This window comes from Camelus bactrianus, chromosome 7 (assembly GCF_048773025.1).
Source record: "Camelus bactrianus isolate YW-2024 breed Bactrian camel chromosome 7, ASM4877302v1, whole genome shotgun sequence".
In the NCBI taxonomy this organism is placed as follows: domain Eukaryota; kingdom Metazoa; phylum Chordata; class Mammalia; order Artiodactyla; family Camelidae; genus Camelus; species Camelus bactrianus.
The window spans coordinates 83001799-83024102 of NC_133545.1; the positions used below are offsets into that span (position 1 = coordinate 83001799).

Consider the following 22304-nt stretch of genomic DNA (forward strand, 5'->3'; position numbering starts at 1 on the left):
ATCCACGGTGCCCCCATCGCATCTTTACTGAGGTTCTGCTCACCTCTCGTCTCTTCAGAGCCAATAAAAGTTGCATGTTATTTCATGCAAAAAGTAGCAACTACTTTACAACAGCAATTCGAAGTGTCGTTCATAACTAGTCTTACTACAGGACCAGATAATCTAATCTGAACTGTTTTTATAGCAGTTACAAAGTACGAAATCTTTTGAGTCTTAGAACTTCATGAAAGGTAGTGGAGAAGGGTTAGCTGGAAAATCCACCAGGGAGGATCTGAGAAAAGTCACAACTAAGTCCAGGCTTAGGTGAAAATCTAGGTAGCTAGGAAGAGACAGGAGAGACCCCGGTCATGGGGGAAGGCACCAGAGACATGGGCAGAGGGCGTGGTGAGGCAACCTATGTGCGAGACCATGTAGAGCAGAAGCTGCGTTAGGAGCAGGGCAACAATGGACTCCAGCTCCTGGGAGCCACAGCGTTCAGCTAAGCGGGTCACCAGCCAAGATGCCAGGGAGCTGTTCGCCCCAACAAGGACTTAAATCAGTGGAAGCCCTTACCTCTGGAGGTGGCCAGGTCTATGTGACCAGTTCCAGGAGAAACCTTGTGCTTTGTGTGTGGAGATATAGCTCCTCTTACTGCTTCCCACGGTGTGATTCCATGTACCTCCTCCCCCACAGCGTGAACACAGCTGTCACCCGTGGTCCATGCACGAATCCCCCACCTCCCAGCGTGATGTCAGGCGCACGGTAGACCCTTGGGTGGTGTCTATGGAAAGCTTGAATGGATGGTCTGAGAACTTTCTACATCCTTGTGTTCAGATCCTTGGGTTCGGTGTGGGTTGTTCATCGAGGGTTCCAGGATTCCCCATCATCAGCGCTTTTCTTCTCTTGGGTCCCGATACTCTCAGGTCTGACAAAGGGGTTCCCACAAAGTGAGTCTGTTCTGGTACTTGCAGGAGAGGAGGGCTCCTTGAGCACATACCCAAGTTCACGGCAGTGTTGATGGTAAAGAATGAGGGTTAGGGTGGGTATCTCTTGTGTCATCAATTGGCAAATTTTTTAAGTGGCTTAAGACGAGTACTCCGAAGAAACCATCCAATGAAAGTACTTCACTGTGTGAGTTCCCACCTGCCCTTCAACTGCTCTGCCTTGTCTGTGTTCCAGGTTCAGGTTTAGTGGCCGGATCCTAGGCCTGGCTCTGATTCATCAGTACCTTCTGGATGCTTTCTTCACAAGGCCCTTCTATAAGGCCCTCCTGAGACTGTAAGTGCCCACCCAGCCCTGCCCACAGGACAGCGGGCGCTGGCCTCCCTGGCACATCTGGCCCTTCTGTCCCTGTTCTGCCCTGATCACTCCTGCTAGGTTTATGATGGTTTGCTTTTCTGTGTGCTTAGCCATCACACAAACCTTTCAGTACAATGGAAAAAAAAAAAAAAGCTTTTGGAGATCTTATGTAAGCATAGGAGAACATCATATAATGGATATAAGTTAATTTCTATTAATAGTTATAGTAACATGGTAAGCATTGCATTAAACTATTAAGTAGAATTGATCAGTCTCTAACTTGATTATTTTCAAATGATACTTTTCTCCAACTGCCACGGAGAGTCCCTGAGTCAGTCATTGTTTTGTGTTTGTTACTGTAAACATTTTAGTATTTCCTTTTCTGATAAAAAAAAATTACTAAACAAACCGAAAAGATTCATTGATATACTCAAAAGTATTGAATTGTGAGAAAAAGTCGGCATTGTTTCAGCCACAAGTGGCATAACCACATTTTGGCGTGAGGTCTGCGCAGCTGTTTATTTAACAATCCGTTTACCTTTCTCCCCTTGGATACGCCCAGGCCCTGCGACTTGAGCGACCTGGAATACTTGGATGAGGAATTCCACCAGAGCCTGCAGTGGATGAAGGACAACAACATCACGGATATCCTTGACCTCACGTTCACCGTGAACGAAGAGGTCTTTGGACAGGTTTGTGAGATGTGGGGCTGGGGAAAGACATCTTGTTCTTTATCGTGGAAAATTCACAGAATGTTAAAATTTACCATCAGAAGCACTTTTACGCGTGCCATTCATTCAGTGTACTGGGGATGTTCACAGAGTTGTGCAGACCATCTCCAGAACCGCTTCATCTTGCAAAACTAAAACTGTGCCCATTAAACAAGAGTCCCCCCCACTTTCCCCCCTCTCCCCAGTCCCTAGCAACCATTCTACTTTTTCTTATTATAAATATTATGAATCTAAGTACCTCATATAGGAGTCATATGGCATTTGTCTTTCTGTGGCTGGTTTATTTCACTTGGTGTAATGCCTTCAAGGTTCATCCATGTTAAAGCATGTGGCGGAATTTCCTCCTTTTTCAGGGCTGAATAATATTCCACCGTATGTATAGACCATATTTTGTTTAGCCATTCATCTGGTGATGGACATTTAGGTTGGTTCTACCTTTTGGCTGTTGTGAATAATGTTGGTATAAAGAGAGGTCCCTGTTCAAGTCCCTGCTTTCAATTCTTTTGGATGTAGACCCAAAAGTGGGGCTGCTGGATCATGTGGTAATGGGATTTTGTGTTTAAAAATAAGGACAATTGTTCATTCAAAATATAATTTTTTGAGGACTACTCTCTTTATTAAAGGTACCCATGACTTCTTCCTTCCTTTTCTTGTTATGATATGGATCTAGTTAATAGATTTTTTTGAAAATCAGATGTGATCATGGATGAGAAAACATTTTTGTAAAATGTGCAATACATCAATCTGTAAGGTATTTCTCTTACCTATGTAACTACAATAATACTTCTTTTATTGCTTGCATCACCTGAGATGTTTACTAGATGAATGTGTAAGATATACTGTTCCCTCTGCGTGACTACTTTTAGCCCATCCTTTACATTTGCCCTATATTAGAGGGTAAATTTGTTAAGTAAACACATTATTTAGCAAAATGTATTAAGACAAATGGGTACCTATCTTCAAAATGTTATGTTAGATCCCAAACTTAACTCACTACACTAAAATAAATTCCACTTGGGTGAAAAGCCGAATGTTAAAATATATATATATTATATTATAATTATAATATTAATTGTAATTATAATATATTATATATTATATAATTTTATTATATATAATTGTTATATTTTATAATTTTATAAGAATTATATATGTAATAAAAAGATGAAAATGAGAGAATTTTTCATTTTAATCTTGCTGTAAAGAATGCTGCTGTAGATAGGACATAAACTCAAAATCACAAAAGCAAAGATTGGCGGCGTCAACTAAAATTAGTTTTTTAATACTGCATGGCAAAAATACATCATAAAGTAAAGATGGCATAACATTTGCTACATTATAGTGCATAACACAGATAAAAAGCTGTTCCTTGCAATACAGGAAGAGATCCTGCAGATCAGTAAGAAATGGCTAACAACACAGTGGAAAATTGGCAAAGAATATAAATCGATAGTTCCCAGAAAAGGAAATACTCAACTTCGTTCACAGTTTTTTGGAATGTAAACTAAAGCATAGTGGAATACCATATTCCCTTATGAGAATGTCAAACATTGGAAAGTTCCCGTAGTCCATTTTGGAGGTGGTGTAGAGGAGCCGGCACTCTGTCCAGGAGTGGAGGTGGGAGTGAGCAGAGATCTGGTTCGCCCTCTATGACAGGCACCTTTGTGCTCTCCTCCCTTGTTCTAAACACACCTGCCTTTGACTCGGCATCCTCGTCTAGAAATTTGTCCTGCAGATACAATCACATCAAACTGAAATGTCTAACGCATCAGGATCTTCACTGCAGCACTGTCGATAATTGCAAAAGATCTGAAACGATCTCAATACTCAGCAGTGGAGCAATGGTGAAATAAATTGTGATTCACTCACTCCGTGGAATAGTGGACCAGTGATGGGTGCTGTGACACCCCGGTCCATCAATTTACATATAAATCATAAACAGTAATCAGGGTATTATATCAACAGCAATAAAGAAAGAATAAGACAGGTCTAAATTGATGGAAAACATTGCCAAGATTTATTTTTAAGGGAGAAAAGTATGGAGATGACCAGTGTGCGTAATACGCTACTGTTTGTTGGAAAAGACGTGATCTCTGCATATTGAATTTCCCTGGAAGGGAAGTAAGGGTGATTTTTCCCCAGGTAGGGAGATTCTATGGCGAGAGGATGAGGTGGGAGAGAGACTTGCTTTTCTTTGTGTGGCCTTTTATACCAGTTGAATTACATTCCATGCACACATACCATCGACCGCACAGAAATCAAGTAAACTACAGATGACCTAATACAGAAAATTATTGGGAAAAAAACAACATTGAAAATGCAGACGTACAATCCTGCATGTGTGTTAGTGCAGGAACTGAGCAACTCAGAGAAAAGTTTGAAATGTTCCCAGGGACAAAAATAAGACTGCGTTGTAGATCTAGAATAATCTATATCTGTTTAAAGCTGAAACAGATCCTGTCTTTCTTCAAATAAGGTCCCCAAGAACAATGACTTTGGTCTTAGAAAGCTGGGTTGTAGCCCTTCTTGGGGCAAGTCGTGAGAGCGTGAGGAGCAGACAGACGGGCAGACTCAAGTGAAAGACACCGCAGGACATTTTTCTTTTATTTCCATTACACTTCTTGAGTTCAAGAAACATGTTTCCTCTTCGTGAAGCAAAAATGCAGCTTTTTTAAGGTGCTTGATTTAAGTATCTGCTTAGAACAACCTTGTTAGTCACTTCCAGGAAAGGAAAAAGAGCCAAGGAGGCGATGCTACTGAACTGTGTAAAGACGACTTTTTGCAAATAGTTCATCCTCCTAAAAATCTGTACGTCTCACTGCCAGAGAAGCTGAATTGACAAGCGTCCGGATTTTTGTTTCCGCACAAGGTAACGGAAAGGGAGCTGAAATCTGGCGGGGCCAACACCCAGGTGACGGAGAAGAACAAGAAGGAGTACATCGAGCGGGTGGTGAAGTGGCGGGTGGAGCGCGGCGTGGTGCAGCAGACCGAGGCCCTGGTGCGGGGCTTCTACGAGGTGAGGCGCCGCCCGGACAGCTCGGGAGGAGGAGCGGGAGGAGGAGCGAGGCGAGGCGAGGCGGGAACGGGGCTCAGCTCTACTGACCAGCGTGCAGAGCGGACCTCCTGGGGGTCGGTGGGCAGGGGGCAGGGGTCTCTGATTAAGCCAGCTCTAGTGGGCGGTGACAGACACTCTCCCAGAAGCAGCATCCATGTGGCCCCGCTGTGCCAGATGGGAAAGCACGTGGCACCTCCTGTCCAGACGTGGGCAGGCTGAGCCTCCTTTGATTCAATGAAATAAAAAATCAGTGAAATGAAGGCACTGGAGTGTATTTTGTCATACAGGCAGGCCTCGGAGATAGTGCACGTTCGGTTCCAGACCATGGCAATGAAGCCAATATCATTAATCATAAAGCAAGTCATAAGAATTGTTTGGTTTCCCAGTGCATAGAAAAGTTATGGTTACAGTATACCGTGTAATAGCATCACATCCAAAAAGAAAAAGAAAAAAGCAATGTACGCACCTTAATTTAAACATACTTTCTTGCTAAAAAATGCTAACCATCATCTGACAACGCAGGGTTGCCCCAAATCTTCCATTTGTAAAAAACACAGTATCTGAAGAGAGCAATGAAGCAAAACACAATAAAACGAGGTCTGCCTGTAGTGTTGTTTTTTGCCACGTAACCCATGCTGAGGTGGCAAATCAAGAGGACAGTGACAACTGCTGGCCTTCCTCACACAGGAAAAATGGGCCGTGAGAGGATGGCTGTGTCCCAGGTCCCAAGTACGCCCCTGGGATGCGCTCCCTCAAGTGAGGGTCCCTGGCTTTGCACAGGAAAGAATTCAAGAGCGAGTCACAGCTGAGTGAAGGTAGACTTATTCAGAGAGACACATACTCCGCAGACAGAGGGCAGGCGGCTCAGAAGGCAAGAGAAAGGCCAGGAGGTGCGGGGTTGCGAGTTTTTATGGACTTGATATCTTCGTATGCTAGCAATTGGGAGAATTATCCCAACTACTTTGGGAAAGAGGCTGGAATTCCCAGGAAGTGGGCCACCACTGACTTTTTGACCTTTTGTGGTCAGCCTCGGAACTGTCCTGACACCCATGGGAGTGCCGTTCACCATGTTGACATATTACAATGTGCGTAACATAAAATGAAGCTCTGGTTCTACCTGGAGTTGAGTCTTCTGCCATCTTGGTGTTGATTACTGCCTGCTTCCCTCCTGTCTCACTCCTGTGCACCAAAAATTGACATCCTTAAACTTTTCCAGTTTAGAAACAAGAGGCTGTCCGTGGTTCCTCAGGGCCTGGGTGTCAGAGGTTTTCTTTGCTGCCGTGATGGAGAACAGGATGGGTCACTGGTCTGACTGAAGGAGGGACCCACGGCAGGTGTGCAGTTGTACCTGACACATTTGGCAACAAGATGTAAAGCTGGAGCTCAGAACCCTCCCAGATCTTTGGAGGAGGGAGGGGAGGACGTGAGGGGAGGAAGTGAGGGGAGAAGGGAAGGAAAAGATGGTCTTTGTAATGTATAATAGCCATTCCTAGGAAGTAGGCCCTAGTTTTACATAAAAGAGAGGATCTCTTTTAGGTAAAGTGGTAACACTCACAGCTAATGAATCACTTCAAGGCAACTTGGACCTTTTGCATTTAAAACGCAATGTGACTTGGAAACCTAAGTGGGGCGCGAAAAAGTCGAGTCAGGCTTGTTCATAATACCATTCTGAGAGGGAGTCTCAGAGGGAGATGAAAAGCCGGGGGCCTTTTTTGAGTTCCCAGGTCATGAACGGGTTGTGTTTCAAAATGTTCAAGTCGTGATTTTGAACTTAAAGACGATAGCATGTTGGGGGAAAAAAAGTCGACAGTGGTCTGCTGCCCAGCTTAACCCACAGAAATAATAACAAGGAGTATCACCTCTTGATTGATCGGGCCTGTGTGCTGAAGCCTAACCTGGGTTTCAGGTGGTGGACTCGAGGCTGGTCTCCGTGTTTGACGCCAGGGAGCTGGAGCTGGTGATTGCTGGCACGGCTGAGATCGACCTGACGGACTGGCGGAACAACTCGGAGTACCGGGGAGGTGAGCGAGCAGGGCTGGTGACGGGTCCACCGTCACAGACACAGGCTTCGTTAAAAAAAAAAGTTATTGAGGGGAAATTGACATGACGTGATATTAACCAAGGGAACAGTGCAGTGTGCTGTGCTTCACATCGTTGTACACCCGTCACCTCTAGCTCGTTCCAGAGCATCTCCTCATCCCCAGAGGAAACCCTGCACTCATAAAGCTCCCCATTCCTCCCTCCCCCGACCCTCGCAGCTATCAGTCTGTGTTCCGTCTCTGTGGTGGTACCCAGGCTGCATAGTTCATGTAAAAAGAATCACACCATGTTTGCATCTGGCTTCTTTCCTTCGGTAAGGTCTGCTCCTGTTGTGGTATGTTTCAGGACTTAACTCCTTTTTATGGCTGAGTGATATTCATGTATATATTCCGTATGTAGCAAGGATATAAGTAGAAAATAATATCATTTTTTGAAGGCGACCAAAAACTTGGCCTTCCTTCAATATACGTGCAACGTAGATTTTCATGCCTGCCTTCCTCCAGCTTGCAACCTGAGCTTTCCTTCTGGTGATAGTCACCCCCATTGGTCGTCTCTGGCATGACTCCGTGTTGATGCATTACGGAGAACACGACCATTCACGGGCCAGCTTGAGAGCTGGGTCACATGACAGCGGGGGAGTGTGTCCTGCTTCCTGTAGAACTGAAGCCTCAATCCTGGTTTGCTGCAACACAGTTCTTGCTGTCATCTCTCCCTGTCTGACGTCTAACCTTCCTGACTGTTCATCTTCATGCTGCCAAACTAGTCTTCCTGAAACATAATTTTCATCAGACCGTTTCTCAACCCCCAAAACAAGCTCCTTATTACATACAGAAGACATCTTCAAAAGTTATTTATTCTCCAAACCCTTTCTTCGTATAAAGTATTGCAGAGAAACCCCAATCAGTGCAATAGAGGGTATGCAAGGAGCTGGCCACCTCAGCCTCCCTTTGTACAGGAAAACAACTGGGCACAAGAGGATGGCCGTGCCCCAGGTCTTGGTTGAGTCCCTCAGTCAAGCCCCTGGGACCTGCCAAGTGAGGGTCCTTGGCTTTGCACAGGGAAGAACTCAAGAGCAAGCCACAGTTGAGTAAAAGTAGATTCATTCAGAGAGATACACACTCCATAGAGTGCAGGCCATCTCAGAAAGCAAGAGAAAGGCCTAGGAGATACATGTTCCATAGGCAGAATGCGGGCCACCTTATTCAGAAGGCAGACAGGTGGCCTCAGAGCATGGGGTCAGCTAGGAAAAGTGAGACTGGCCATGAGGTGTGGAGGTTCTTAGTTTTTATGAGGTCAGTAACTTCATATGCTAACAAGTTAGAGGATTATTCTGACTACTTTGGGGAAGGGGCTAGGAGTCCCAGGAACCAGGCCATCACCCACTTGTTGACCTCTTATGGTCAGCTTTGAAGCTGTCCCGGCACCCGTGGGAGGGCCATTTAGCAGCTAGCGTATTTCAGTGAGTGTATATTGAAGCTCAAGGTCTCCTTGGAGTTGCATCTTCTGCCATCTTGGTGCTAATTGCTGTGTCGTTCTTTTAATGGTTGTGCCCTGCCCCCTTCCCTCCTGTCTCACCTTGTCTCCCTGGTGCCCTCAGCCGTGTAGGAGGACAACTCTGTGGGGCCATGAGGCCCTTCCTGGCTTGGTAGGAAAGCCACCAACCTAAGGTGTCACGTTGCAGTGTCTCTGCCTAGCTGTTAAGTTCTCTAAGCCCCGAGCAAAGTTCCCTTCAGTCCTTGCCAGGACCCCCTCTAGTCAGTTTGCTGTTCCCTGCATATTTATTCTTCATTCTTGTCATTCTTTATTTCCCCTACCCTACCCACACGACCCCTTCATGTGCTTAACTCACACCTGACTTCTCTTGTATGAAGCTTCCCCTCCTTCCACCAGAGATCTCTCCCATCTCTGAATTGTATTTGCAGTGGTGAATCATATCACTTAACTGTTTGCTCCAGGCGTGGTCTCCTAGCTGTGACATGCCCCATACTTCTCCCACGGGCCCAATTCATCCCAGCCCAGGGCTGGCCCAAGGGCTTCTGGGGATCCTGGCATCTTCCATTCATCAAGCTTGACATTTACCTCCACCCTTTCTAAGTCCTAGACGCTCCCACAGTACATGGTTACCAAGAGCTAAGACATCAGAACAAAGGAAAAATGAGGAAATACTATATTCATGGAGAGTTTTGTCTCTTCAGAGGCCCAGAAATCCCTACCGAGCCTTGCCACTCCTTGTCTGCATTTATATCAGGCAGGGAAATGACTGCTGAGGTCCAGATTGTTTAAAAGAAAGCAAACATCTCTGAGAACATCCCTCAGAACATAAAATCTTCTTATAAAATAGCCATTTTCTTAATCTTTTGTTTTGAAACTTGACCTAGTTACACAAATTGTCTTAGACCTACCTAATGGCCATCCCTAGAGGAAACAGCAAATCAAAAGCTGCTGTTCAGTTCACCCCTGAGGTGTATTTCATTCCTCTCCCCACTCCCTTCCTCCCTCCCATCTCCACATCCACTCTTGTCTCCCTCCCTCTGCTCCACCTAGGTTATCACGATGGGCATCTTGTGATCCGCTGGTTCTGGGCTGCGGTGGAGCGTTTCAACAATGAGCAGAGACTACGGTTACTTCAGTTCGTCACGGGAACATCAAGCGTGCCCTACGAAGGCTTTGCAGCCCTTCGAGGGAGCAACGGGCTTCGGCGTTTCTGCATAGAGAAATGGGGGAAAATTACGTCTCTCCCCAGGTACGCAGCTCCTGCCCACCTTTGGGAAACCTGCCAAAGGGCACCAAGTATATTTTGTTATTTGAACTTGGGTGGTCATCCTTTGGGATGAGATTCTTTCCTTAAAATAGTGTTCTCTGAGTCATTAGTGGAAGAAGTGGGTGAGAAGTCTCTGGGAGGTGCATTTAGACAGGATTCTAAGTGATTTTTTGATGATTGATGGCATCTGTGTTGTAAGCATCAAGGTCCACGTGTCAGTCGTACGTAGCCCAGCTGAATTTAAAGACGAATGTCTCACCTGGGGGAGGGGGATGCAAAGAAGTTGGAAGCCCAAAGTGGCCCTTCCAGCACGGTGTCTGCACCTCCGTGGCACATCGCTTGATGCTCCATGAGACAGTCATCATGTACATGTTACGTTTTCCATACTGTATTTTAAAATGTGTGCAGACAAGACCACGTGTATCCTGGCTCTCTACAGTGGCTTTTATATAGTAAGGCATTGAGGAAATTATTGTGAGATAATGCAGAAAACCAAGAACTAGGGCTCCAGGCAGTTTAACAAAATGAATTCCTTATGCCGTGAATTTTAATCCCAACACTTCTTGGGTCTTTTCTATGCCGCTTTGGGTCACACAGTCCTGCAGGCTAATCTTGTATCCTGCTCCCTTGCTGAATTCATTTATCAGTTCTAGAAGTTGTTGTGTGGAGTCTTAAGGGTTTTCTATATATAGTGTCATGTCTTCTGCATATAGTGACAATTTTACCTCTTCTTTTCCGATTTGGATCCCTTTTATTTCTTTTTCTTGTCTGATTGCTGTGGCTAGGACTTCCAAGACTATGTTGAATAGAAGTGGTGAGTAGCTTATTCCTGATCAGTGAAATAAGGAGCACTAAGGAGATACTTCTGTGTACGTGCTACAGTAACAAATACTGCTCAACAAACAGAAGAAAAGACTGAGTCACATTATTTTCTTCTACTATGATATTGTCTAATTATAATAGAAGATTCGTATTTAATTCAGCTCTGTTTCTACATGGCCTCCCAGACGCTTTGCTAAATCTCTATTGTGGAAGGATTTACTGAGCTATAATTTTCACTTAGCCTTCCTAGACCTTCCAGCACCCCGGAGATAATTCACATGATGACAATATTGGAGCGTTAGGAGGCCCGGGAAAGAGCGCATGCCCAGCTGGTTAATAACAGCCTAAAGCCTTGGGGCACTTTTCAGCCCTGGCTTCATCCAATTAGTTCAGCAGACCTTCAGTGCTCATTTGCATGGTTCTGCTGACTGCTGAACCTACTGAATTAAGTTTGGCAAGAAAATAAGGCTATAAAAAGGCAGGATTTCCATTTGTGTAGTTTAATGATAGACGTGGAGGGTGAGGTTATGTGGAAACAGTTTGCTCTTGCTTTGGAAAAGTGAGTCTGAGTCACCATGTGATGAGAGCCTACGCTCACGGCGGGCACCAGACTGTGCACCTGCGGGAGGGGCTGGGATGCAGCAGAGCGCAGTCTAGGGAGGAACAGAGCCTGGTAGTAAGCAGGTGGAATCAGAGGGGCACTGAGAAGGGAAGGGAAAAGCCAGATGCCATGAGGATGTAGAAGAGAGACCTTACCCTGATTAATATGACAGGAGATGATGTCACAGAGAGGCTGGCATTTAAGCGAGCACTGGCGGGGGTAGGGGGGCAGGAAGGGTGGAGGGGATTCCAGGATGAGGCAGCAGCAGGAGCAAGGCCTGGGGGTGTCGGGGCCAGCTGTGCTCAGGAAGGAGCACGAAGCCAGCACGGGGGACAAGACGTTCAATGTGACACTTGCAGGGGACACGGTTGAGAGGGAGAGAGTTTGATGGACCGTGGAGAGAAAACCACTGAGAAGTCTTATTCTTTGGGGAACGTAAGCCACTGCTTTGTCATCTGGGGTCAAAGATGGAGTCTAGTTACAGCTGTGCTCTGGGAAGCTTTGAAATAGGCATTAATCCTATTAACCCACACAGAGAACTCATAAGGTGGGCATTGGGTTTATGAACAGACTCTGCATATCTGGGCCAAGGCCCCCCCTATAAAGGCTGCTGCCCTGCAAACCCCAGAGGGGATTCCTGGGGGAAGCAGGGCCTCAGATGCCCCCAAGAAGCAAGTGCTCACATGCCTCTGAGAAGACAGAAAAATGACCCTTGGAGACGTAACCCCTGACTTGTCTCTCTTGTACATTTTCTGAAGATCCAAGAACCTAAAAAGTGTCACGTCTGTGTTGAGAGAAAGAAATAACCTCTGACTCCCAAGAATAATAGTTCAGGGGAAGGCCTGGCCAAGCCACATGGCAGGTGATGGGAAGCCCAGAGGCGAGCAGGAGTGCCCAGCACTCACAGGGTGACCCGGGCTCCCTAGAGACTGTGAGCCCCCTGCACACCACCCGCACTCTGATGAGAGGCGTCCAGAGCTGCTTTCTCCTCAGATCTTCCCTCTACAGAAAGGCAGCTGGCCTGCCGGAGAAGATTGCCAAACAGCATCACAGCAAAATCGTACATCAGTCCAAGTCCTTGCCTTCTGGAACGTGTGGGGATCAGCACAAAGGGCTCTGAGGGTAGGGGTCCCTAGGACACAATTTTACTACAATTGTACTGTGCCTGGTGGAGAAACTTCATGAACCACCATCCCTGAAGCATGACAAGTAGGATGGTCACTGGGGTTGAGGTCAAGGAGCTGGCAGGCGAGGACACGCTGGCCTCAGATCCTGCACAGTCTGGTGGAAGATCCATCATGGAAAGCATGTAAGCCAAGAACCAGAGATTTTAATAAATGTAGTTATCTATAAGGTCAGAAGCTATGGGAGATATATCGCTGGTTGTCAAACAACAGGGTTTAACTACAGCCCACAGAAAGAAGCACCCTTTACATCATGACTGGTCCAGCCGTACGTCCTCCTGCACGTGTGTATCTGACACTCAAGTTCTTCAAAACAATACTTCGTCCTTATTACCTGAGGGTAATAACACTCTGTTTCATTAAAATTAAATGCCAGACAAAAACCTGGAGTTTGGGGGGAAAAAATTATCTGCATGGCATGAGATTCAAAGGAACGGAAATTTTTGATCGAAGATTGGAAAGTAACTGTTTGGAATTGGCAGTGAGGCGAGAATAGTGCTCTTCCATCCACACCCCAGAGCGCGGCGGGGTGAGGGATGTCTGACTCCGCTCGTGAGGGCTGAGAAGAACTCGAGAACTTAGAGGCCACATCCAGGCTGGGAGATGGCAGAGCTTCCTTCCTGCGAAACGAGGGCTGGAAAGGGGACAGAGGAAAGACTTGGAAGGAAAGATTACATAGAAGTTGGTCTGGATAGACAGAGCACAGGCAGCGTGGAGATAGAACAAAGGAATAGAAGGTTTACATTCAGAGTAGGGACCGGGGTAACAGAATTATGAGTCATGGGCAGATAAACTGGGCTAAAGCTAGCAAGCAATTCTGACATGAACAGGCTTCACTGTGGATGTCAGCTGAGCCCCAAGCTCAGGGTGGAGGCCGAGGCTTGGTTAAGTGAGTGCTCGGCTTAATCTATAGGGATGGTTCTCAAGGAGAGGCAGAAAGAGTTGGTTTTGTCCCCCCAGGGCACATTTGGCCATGTCTGGAGACATTTTTGGCCATCGGGGAAGGATGCTCCTGGCATCCATCAGGCAGAGGCTGAGGATGCTTCTGAACACCCACAGTGCACAGGCAGCCCCTCCCGGTGGGAAATCACCAGGCTCAGAGTGTTCCTAGTGCCGAGGTGGGAAGTCCCACCCTGCAGGCTGCTGGGTTGCAAAGGAGGCACGAGGGAGCCATGGGGAATCCCTGCGAGAAACTGACGGCCGCTGAGAAGCTGCAGAGAAGCCAAGGGGAAAGAGGTGTTCATAGGAAGAGCTGTCAGACGCTTTCAAGGAGCTTGAGGAGGAGGGGTGGGGAGCACATCTCTGGATTTGGGGATGGGGAGCTTACTGACAAAGTTGGAAAAGGGTTGATTCGGCGGTGGGAAGGGTGAGAACCTTTCTGGAGATCCAGGCCATCAATGGGCGTAGGAAGAGGACATGAAGGGGAGACATAGCTTAAATCACCCGCCTCCCAGCAGAAGTGAGGACCACATCCTGAGACCCATTTAAGGTGCCTCCTTTGCGAGTCATAAAGAGCTGGCTCCAAACAGATGGGTCCCTGGAGTCAAACCGCCAGGGTTCAGGTCTCTGCTCCATCACTTGCTATCTCTGTGACCGAGAAGGGGAAGGCATTTAACCTCACCTTCTTCGAAATAAAATGGGAGCAAATATTCGTGTCCACTTAGCAGTGCTTCTAGGCAGATGAAAAGGGGTGTAGCACGATCTAAGACTCAGGGCTCTGCCTCGAGCCTCGTGCCCAGTCCAGACACTCAGACGTCGAGCTGTCAGGTGAGCAAACTGGCTTCTGTCCGCAGCGCAGCCTGTTGGGCAGGGCTCCCAGGTTGGCGCAGACACCACTTTCCCGAGCCAAGCCGAACAGAGCACCCAACCCCCCACTAAACAGATGCTCCACCCACCACAAGGCAGTAAGTCACCTCCCACAATTTACATTGAATTACCCATCTCAGCACAGCCAGAAGAACAGCCCTCAGATGCTGCAAACTCTTAGCTCAATCGCAGTAACTATTTTTTTTTTTTTTTTTTTAGTATTTCACAGTGTGTTGGGGTACACCAATAAAAGTTTGCTGGGCATATGTGGAGGGAAAAAAATCACTGGTCTCGCCATTGGCTGCACAACCAGCCACAGACAGCAGTGACGGCTGATGGCTGCCTGTTTTTGTTACTTGCTCCTGACCTCAAAGTGGTCTCCACTGCAGGGGAGCGGGGCTGGCTTTGGCACTGTCTTGGCTCGCATTTTAATCAGTTAACTGGGGAAACCTGGAGAAGACAGGGAGCGCCACTGTCCAGAGGACGCCGATTTAGAAGTACCACAGATAATACCACGGTTGGCCCGATCCAAATCCAGGATGATCTCCAACTGCTGGAACCCTAGGACAACTCCAACAGGGCGCGGTCTGACCTGGCTCGCCTGGACCGATCCACGTGGAGCTCCAACATACCAGCCGCGCACATGTGAGAGGAGGGAGATCCATTTGCTAGCCGTTCACTTGGAAAAGGCCCGAGGGCATTAATTACGTCCCCACAAGTGTGACCCATTTTCGAAAGTTATGATTGCAGTTGCGGATGCATTATTAAGAGCATCCGATGTTTAAATGATGACTCACGGTTTACAAAAGGCGTTTATGTGTTTTCTGTCCTGACAGCAGCCCTCTGAATGCCTGAGGCATACATTATTACCCCATTTTACAAGTGGGAAAACAGAGGCTCAGGAAGACGAATTGACTTTCCCAAGTTATAAAGCAAGCAAGTGGCTAGGCTGTGATCAGAGTAGGGGTTTTCCAAGCCCAGGTTAGGTGCTCTCTCCATCACCCCCGCCCCCAACCTGAGAGCACTGGGTCCAGTGCCCAGGGAAGGGGGTAAGCAGGTCCTCTGTGCTGTCAGGACTACACGTGGAGGGCAGCGAGCATGTAGAATTGCGGAGTCCTGTGCCTTTCTAGGAAATGCATAGGAAAAGGATTGAGATTTGATTGTGTTCATTCATTCTAGATTACCATCTAGACCTCCTGAAGGAGTTAAGCAAGGCTGCAGATTAACGCCATAGAACAACTCTTGAAGAAACTCTGGGTGTTCAGACTAGGTCTTGAAAAGGTGCCGTTTGTTCTTGCTTTCTGTTTTTCCAGAACTTACCTTTTACCGAATTAATCTGATTCCAATTATTTCGTAAATAGGGGCTTTTGGTTTTTTTCCCTGTATTATTTCCACTCGTGAGTGCCAGTTTAAATGACCAGGGGACACTATATATTAAAATAGATTTAAAAAAATAAGTTCTTCTGTATAGCACAGGGGACTATATTCAATATCTTGTGATAACCTTTAAAGAAAAAGAATATGAGGACAAATATATGTATGTATATGCATGACTGGGACATTGTGCTACACACCAGAAACTGACACATTGTAACTGACTGTACTTCAATTTGAAAAAAAAAAAAACGTGACCAGAGAAAGAAAACCAAGAAGGTGATGTCCGCTCATATCCTGCCCCTGACTAGTTCAGCCAGTTCCAAAAGCATGCTTGGCACCTTTCTGCCCGTCTTAACTTGGTTAGTCCTAGCCCCGGGTGGGTCCTCATTTCAATCTTTGTCAACACAGGGAAGGACCATTGTCATTGTCGTCCTATTCAATTTACTGAGTTCTCTTCCACTTTTACTCAAACAAACACATTTAGGTCAAAGATTTTCTTTTGAAATCATCATAGGCCTGTTTGAATCTTAGATGAAGATTTGAGACCTCTGCTAATCTCTATTTTGATGTTTCTTCCCAGTTAAATCCTTAAGCCCTATGGCCAGACCCTCCACAGTCCCATGCCCATCCTTGGAGCTTGAGGTAGGGAAGGGGGGAGGGGTTAGTTTCCCAAGGACCATGAAGGAGCCATTATTAAGAGGAAGAGGCCTGGATGCTGGCGAAAAAAGCAATAGCATTCTCCCCAGATTCTCCCTGCGCACAAAATCTACCTTCCATCTCCCCTCTTCCCACCTTCCCATCCCACAGCATCTCCCCCATACCCTGAACACTGCACCAGCCGGAGCCGGGACTCTGAAAACAAAGCTATATGCAACACACAGCAGCCCTGGGGACCTCGTAACCAAAACAGCATCATATCCCAAATAAAATTCGACAGAAAGGGGAATGGTTCCCATGGTTAGGGTTTTGTTTAATTTTGTTTGTCAGTATGTTCATTTTGTGATTATTTTATTTTAATGTCATAGTGCCCTTTTCGGTGCTGGTCAGCTTCTCAAAACACCACTTCAATACACCACCCCTTCTAGGAAGGCACTAAGTGAACCTTTAGCTGCAGCCAGCCACCTTCTCTGGGGCACACCTGCCTTGATGGAGCCTGGGGGCTCCGAATTCCAGGGCGTCCATGGGCACCTCTATGTCAGTTCCACATGGTTTGCAGAGAAATCAGAGCTGGGCAGGGAGACTTGGGAACCTGGTCCCCTAATACTAATTCTATTTCTGCCTCCTTCACTGACCACATCCAACTATGTCAATTGTAAGATGTTGCCAGTTTGCAGCTGCAGTGCAAATGTAGTGTGGTTTGCTTCCAAATGCAAATCACCCGTTTCTAGTTAATGCACGCCATCGAGTGGTCTGTTCATCTCTGGAATGCTATGATCCTTAGTGTGCGGCGTGTTGCGGTGGTCCTAGAGCACGGTTCCACTCACTTTTGATTCACAGATTCAGATCGATCACAAGTAGAGCCCCACCAGTTGTCTCATGGAAACAAACACCTTGACCCATCTTTTCTCCCCCATTCAGGGCACACACGTGCTTCAACCGATTGGATCTTCCACCTTATCCCTCATACTCCATGTTGTACGAAAAGCTATTAACAGCAGTCGAGGAAACCAGCACCTTTGGACTGGAATGAGGAACTGGAAACTTACCTGCCATTTTCCTGGCCCTTGACATCACCCTTTACCCTTCCCGGAATCAACTCTCCTTTGATTTGGGCGTTCTATGATTTCATTTTCCAACCAAGTCAGGATTGACGAGCTGTGCATGAGGAACTGCCTTCTTCTAAGATCTCACCTTCAGGCTTATCTCCTCTATTTCCAATGAACTGCTAGCCTGTAATGCAATAGTAAAAAAAAAAAAAAAAAGAAAAACAGCTGTCTCAAGGTCTGTGTAAATCTCCACATACCTCCATTACTAACAATGAAATCTGAATGCAAGTTATGTGACACTTGACCAAATGGTAATAAATGTTTACTTCCATTTGTATAATTTAAGGGAAAATTCGAGCATTAAGCATTCCAAGCTTTTCCACGCCCTTGTCTTCTGAGCAGGAGCCACCATTTTTTTGTATCATTTCTAACCACCAACTGATCAACTCTTTCTTTTCCTCCCACTCTTCCTTTTCCCTGGGCATCCTATCAATCCAAAAACAGCAGTGGCAAAACCGAAATTTTTATACATCCATGAGTCAGACGTGGCATCAGTCCTTCAGCTGGAACTAACCTAGACCCGTGGAGCAAATAGGACACTTTCCGACAAATTATAACGGCAAGGAAAACACCTGCTGCTGATGCAACACAGCGCATCCCAGTGGTTGTGAGGATTGTGGCTCAACTTGAGTTCAGAGAAGTCTGATTAGGGGTGGGGTGGGGTGAGGGGCACGCCCATCGTGAACACTCACCACCCAAGGAGCACAAACTTGTGCACAAGTCCAAGGCGGAGATGTCATTATGTAGCATAAGTGGTGGGGCTTCTATCCCTGCTTGTGTTGTATAGAATGTGATGAAGCAAACAGGAGAAAAGGGGAAAAGGACCTTAGGACATATCCGGTTGGTTTCAATGTCTGAGCTGTGTACTGTTTTGTTCTGCTTTGCTTGATCTAGCCACAGTTCTTCCCAAAGGGAAGAAAAAAAAATGTGCAGATGATCTCCTGACTTTTGTGAAAGCCACGTAATTCGTTGTTCAGCAAACAGACTTTTATTTCAACTTTGATATTGATTTTTTTCATGTTTTCTTTTTTTTTTTTTTTTCCTTTATCATAGTGTTCAGATTCCTTCACGTCTGACCACACTAAACAAGAAGCTGCAGAGAGTGACGGTGCTCATTAGGGGTCAAGGGCAAAATGTTACTTCTCCTTCCTCCATAGCAATTCTCCTGGGGCAGTGACCGAACCCCCCAGGGCACACTGATCTGTGTCAAAATAGATACCCAGTTTCTCTCAGCATCCAGTAAAGAGATGTCTCTGAAAACTGAGTATTTTCAGAGCAACAGTAGCAGGCTCCGAAGACAGCCTAACCTCTCTATTACATTTGGAAGAAACCCAAACATAATGGTCTTTTGGTATTTTTTCTAATCTTGTTATCCATGTGGTCCGAAATATGTCATAAACGAAAGTGTTTTTCTTCACTGGGAAAAAGACATGTTGAAATGTCACATTGTTGTCCTTCGATACATTAAACAAGGAAGAAATGTGAGAAATGCAGGACTGGCTGAATGCCATCCGGAGCCATGTCTCGTGCTCGTTTTGGTTTGTGTCCAGACGAGGCATAAACTGTGCTCTCTGCGCTCCACAAGGAAACATTCCTTTAGTGAGAATTACTGATAATGCCCAGCTTTCCCTGCTGCTGTGTGTCTGTTGTGAATCAGGAGAATATATATGATGCAGAAATCTGGCCTTCTGTCGCTGTCTAAAAAGAGTATTGACCGAGATAGGATGGGATGTGTAAGTTGCACAGTACCGGATTTGAGGGATGTGCAAAATTCAGGACGTGGTTCAGCACCTGGGAAGTTATGGATCCCAGTGGAGCTATTACTGATGAAATCAGAACATAAAGACGATGCAAATCGTTTCACCATCCTAATTCTTTGAACAGCATCTCTAGTAGAGGGGAGTATCTTTCATTTTTAGAACTTGGTGTCATATAGATGTAAACACATTCATTCAAGCATTCAGTTCTCTTTTTATTTTTTTAGTATTTGTATTATTTATTAGGTATCAGCAAGGGAGAAAGCTGTCCAAAAGATGGAACCTGCCCCTGGGAGCTTCATAATTTACACAAATATCTAAATAATCTATGAATTAGATTAATCGATGTCTAGTCTAGCCCTATACAGAAGGAACAAGGTACATACATACAATAACAGGGGCAAATATGGTTTGCAGCTAACTTTTCCTTGTTCTTACTGCCCCCTCCCAGTGCCATGGTTCAGATGTAGCCCTCAAAGCATGACAGGAACAGTATTTTATAAAAGCATAAAATTCCAGGAAGAAATACTAGTGTCAGAGTGAGCCAAAAGGACCCAAAGCCCAGGTTCCATTACAGCTTTGCACAGAATCCTTCCGGAAGAAAAGCAAAGAGAAGGGGGGTACAGACAGTTGTTAAGGAAGGGTCTTTTTTATTTCTCTGTGTCTCAGATGATGCTTCTTTAGTAAATATTCTGTCATATATGAGGCTGATTTTCAAATTATGTATAATTTTTATTAGACAGATAAAACAGCTGTAGAATTCAATCATGCTATTAATTTCAACAGGTGCAGTCCACCCCAAATCATATCACTCATAACAGGCAAGGTAAATGTACCTGTTACCACGTGTAATTTCTTTTTAAAATATTGTTTTAAAATACTAGTTTTCTCCATGGAGGCATATTAGAAAACTAATCACTTATAAACCACGATTTCCTTAAAACAAGATCTTTTAGAGCTATTTGTAGTCAATGTATTGTCTTTAATTGTGGGACAAAGAAGAACAAGAAATAAGAGAAAACACGTTTCAATTGGAAAAAATGCCTCAAAAATGCTATATATAGAGTATTATAATAATAATTTCATGGATATCACCTTTTATTCTATCAGATAAAGATGCTAATCTAAAATCAGTTGTTGATCCTACAGAATCAGAAGAAGTATTATAAAGCTGTTGAGTTCTTTGTAATTCCCTGTGTGTATAAATTGACCATGGTTATGACAAGTTTTACTACCCTACCATCATGAATGGAGGGCAGTCACTTAGCTTTAAATTTGCAGAATCTCAGTCTTGTTCTCTTCTCACACATGACAACATGTCCTTTAACAGTGAGTGCATTTGTATGGCGAGCCCATGGGCTTCCCAGGGCAGTTCTCAGTGACGTCTGGGACACCATCCGTCCATGTGTCAAACCGCATGTCCCAAATTTGGGTTCAGAAAATTTCCCCTTTGCCACAAATGTTTTCCCAGTCAAGATGAAACACTTTCCAATGAAAGTCGTTAGAACTTTACATAACAAATGTGGTGCTTTATGATTATTATTAATTATGATTATTATTAATTATGATTACGTACTTCAGTGTCCATCGTTACAACTACTGCAATACTGTATCATAAAAGTCTGGGATGGATGTTCCAGCCATCATAAGGTCCAAAAGAGAAAGTGTTATTTTCCTGTTAGTGATATGTAGTCCCTTTGTTCTAGTAGAAAAAAAAAGGTGCCTAGAGGTAGTATTTAGAGTAAATATTGTTCCATTAGCCTACTTCCTGCAGCTTCCAGTTTCTCTAAGGAAATGTCTATAATGATTTTGTTCAAAGTCTTTGTTCTAGTCAACGGCAGGAGAAGTCCTTGTTTACTGGGCTGATTTTGCTTACATCGACAAGAGAAATGTCATGTTAATACTCAGGCCAAGCTTTCTCTCCCATCACCACCTTCAAAGGAATGTCAATAAACTCACTTTGGTATGTCATCGCGTGTGTTCCTTATTGCAAACAGAAGTCTAGGGCAATGCATAACAATTTGCACCACGCCTGCGCTCTGGCTGGAGGTAAGCCTGAAAAACGACCCAGAAAGCTACCAGCTGCTATGGTAAGCACTTCCCGGGGAAAATTATTCATCAACAAAGCATAGTATGTGTTCACAAATCCATGAATATAGGGACAGCTTCTGTAACAAGTTCCTTGTGTATGCCTATGAGAACGGGACACAGACAACATGATTTTGTGAGTGTCCTTTATGTCGAACCAGACATACACTGGCTTATTGAATTCCTACCTCTTGAGATTCTTCTGCAAAGGCTTTAGACCACAGCCTAACACCCAGTGTGACCCCAGGACAAGCTTTAGCTGTAGGCAAAGATGTGATGTTCAGAGGCACATATCATAACTCCCCATTACCACAGTGATACGACCTCCTTCCAAGAAAAGTCATGAGACTCTTACTGGATGATTAGAAGCTGATTTATTCTTTAAGGGAAAAAAAATACTATTAGGAAAAAAAGTACACGTAGAATTGAGAGAAGGAAAAATCTGAGAAATCTCGATATTGCATTTTTATACACATGCGGGGGTTACTTCAGACTCATTGGAACTGAACATAATTTTTCTCTTGAGGTATAAGAAAAACAATTAGCCTAGACCATAATTTACAGACAGGAGTTGATGATACTATTTTGCATTTTAATCTGATTATTATTCTGAAATCAAGATTGAAGTTCAGATCTTCTGGTTTCTACGGCCATAATTTTCCAATACACTGTGCTGACAACTCATTAATTACATACGGTAAAAAAAAAAAAACTTGACACACATAACTAATATTCAAATGTGGTTTAACTATGTTTAATAGAGGCTGGTTCTCTAACAGAATAAATGAAGGGATTTATGGAAAGTCAAGCTGCCTTTCCCAGTGCTACAAGAATCATCGCGTTTATCGCTGGGAACAGACACTTAGTTTTATCTGACTAGTTCATCTTGGAGAAAGGAATCTGAGATCAGGAGAGGTGCTTTGCTCAAACCACTAAACTTTGTCTTGGGGACTACAAGTATGCCCTGTCACAAAATGTCCCTTAAGGTCCTAGGCTCCCAGGACCTGGCATCACCATTAGGAAGCTTTCAAAAAGGGT

General features: G+C 45.1%; 1 protein-coding gene across 1 annotated transcript in view; it reads left to right on the plus strand.

The window, feature by feature from the left end:
• Positions 1–21137, plus strand: part of HECW1 (HECT, C2 and WW domain containing E3 ubiquitin protein ligase 1) — a 126064-nt gene extending 104927 nt beyond the window's left edge. The window contains exons 20-25 of the mRNA XM_074367702.1: positions 1159–1257; positions 1841–1970; positions 4879–5025; positions 6971–7085; positions 9649–9847; positions 17234–21137. Coding sequence (XP_074223803.1) covers positions 1159–1257; positions 1841–1970; positions 4879–5025; positions 6971–7085; positions 9649–9847; positions 17234–17345 — 802 coding nt within the window. The 3' untranslated portion in view covers positions 17346–21137. The remainder of the gene's footprint in view (positions 1–1158; positions 1258–1840; positions 1971–4878; positions 5026–6970; positions 7086–9648; positions 9848–17233) is intronic.
• Positions 21138–22304: the final 1167 nt, after the last annotated feature.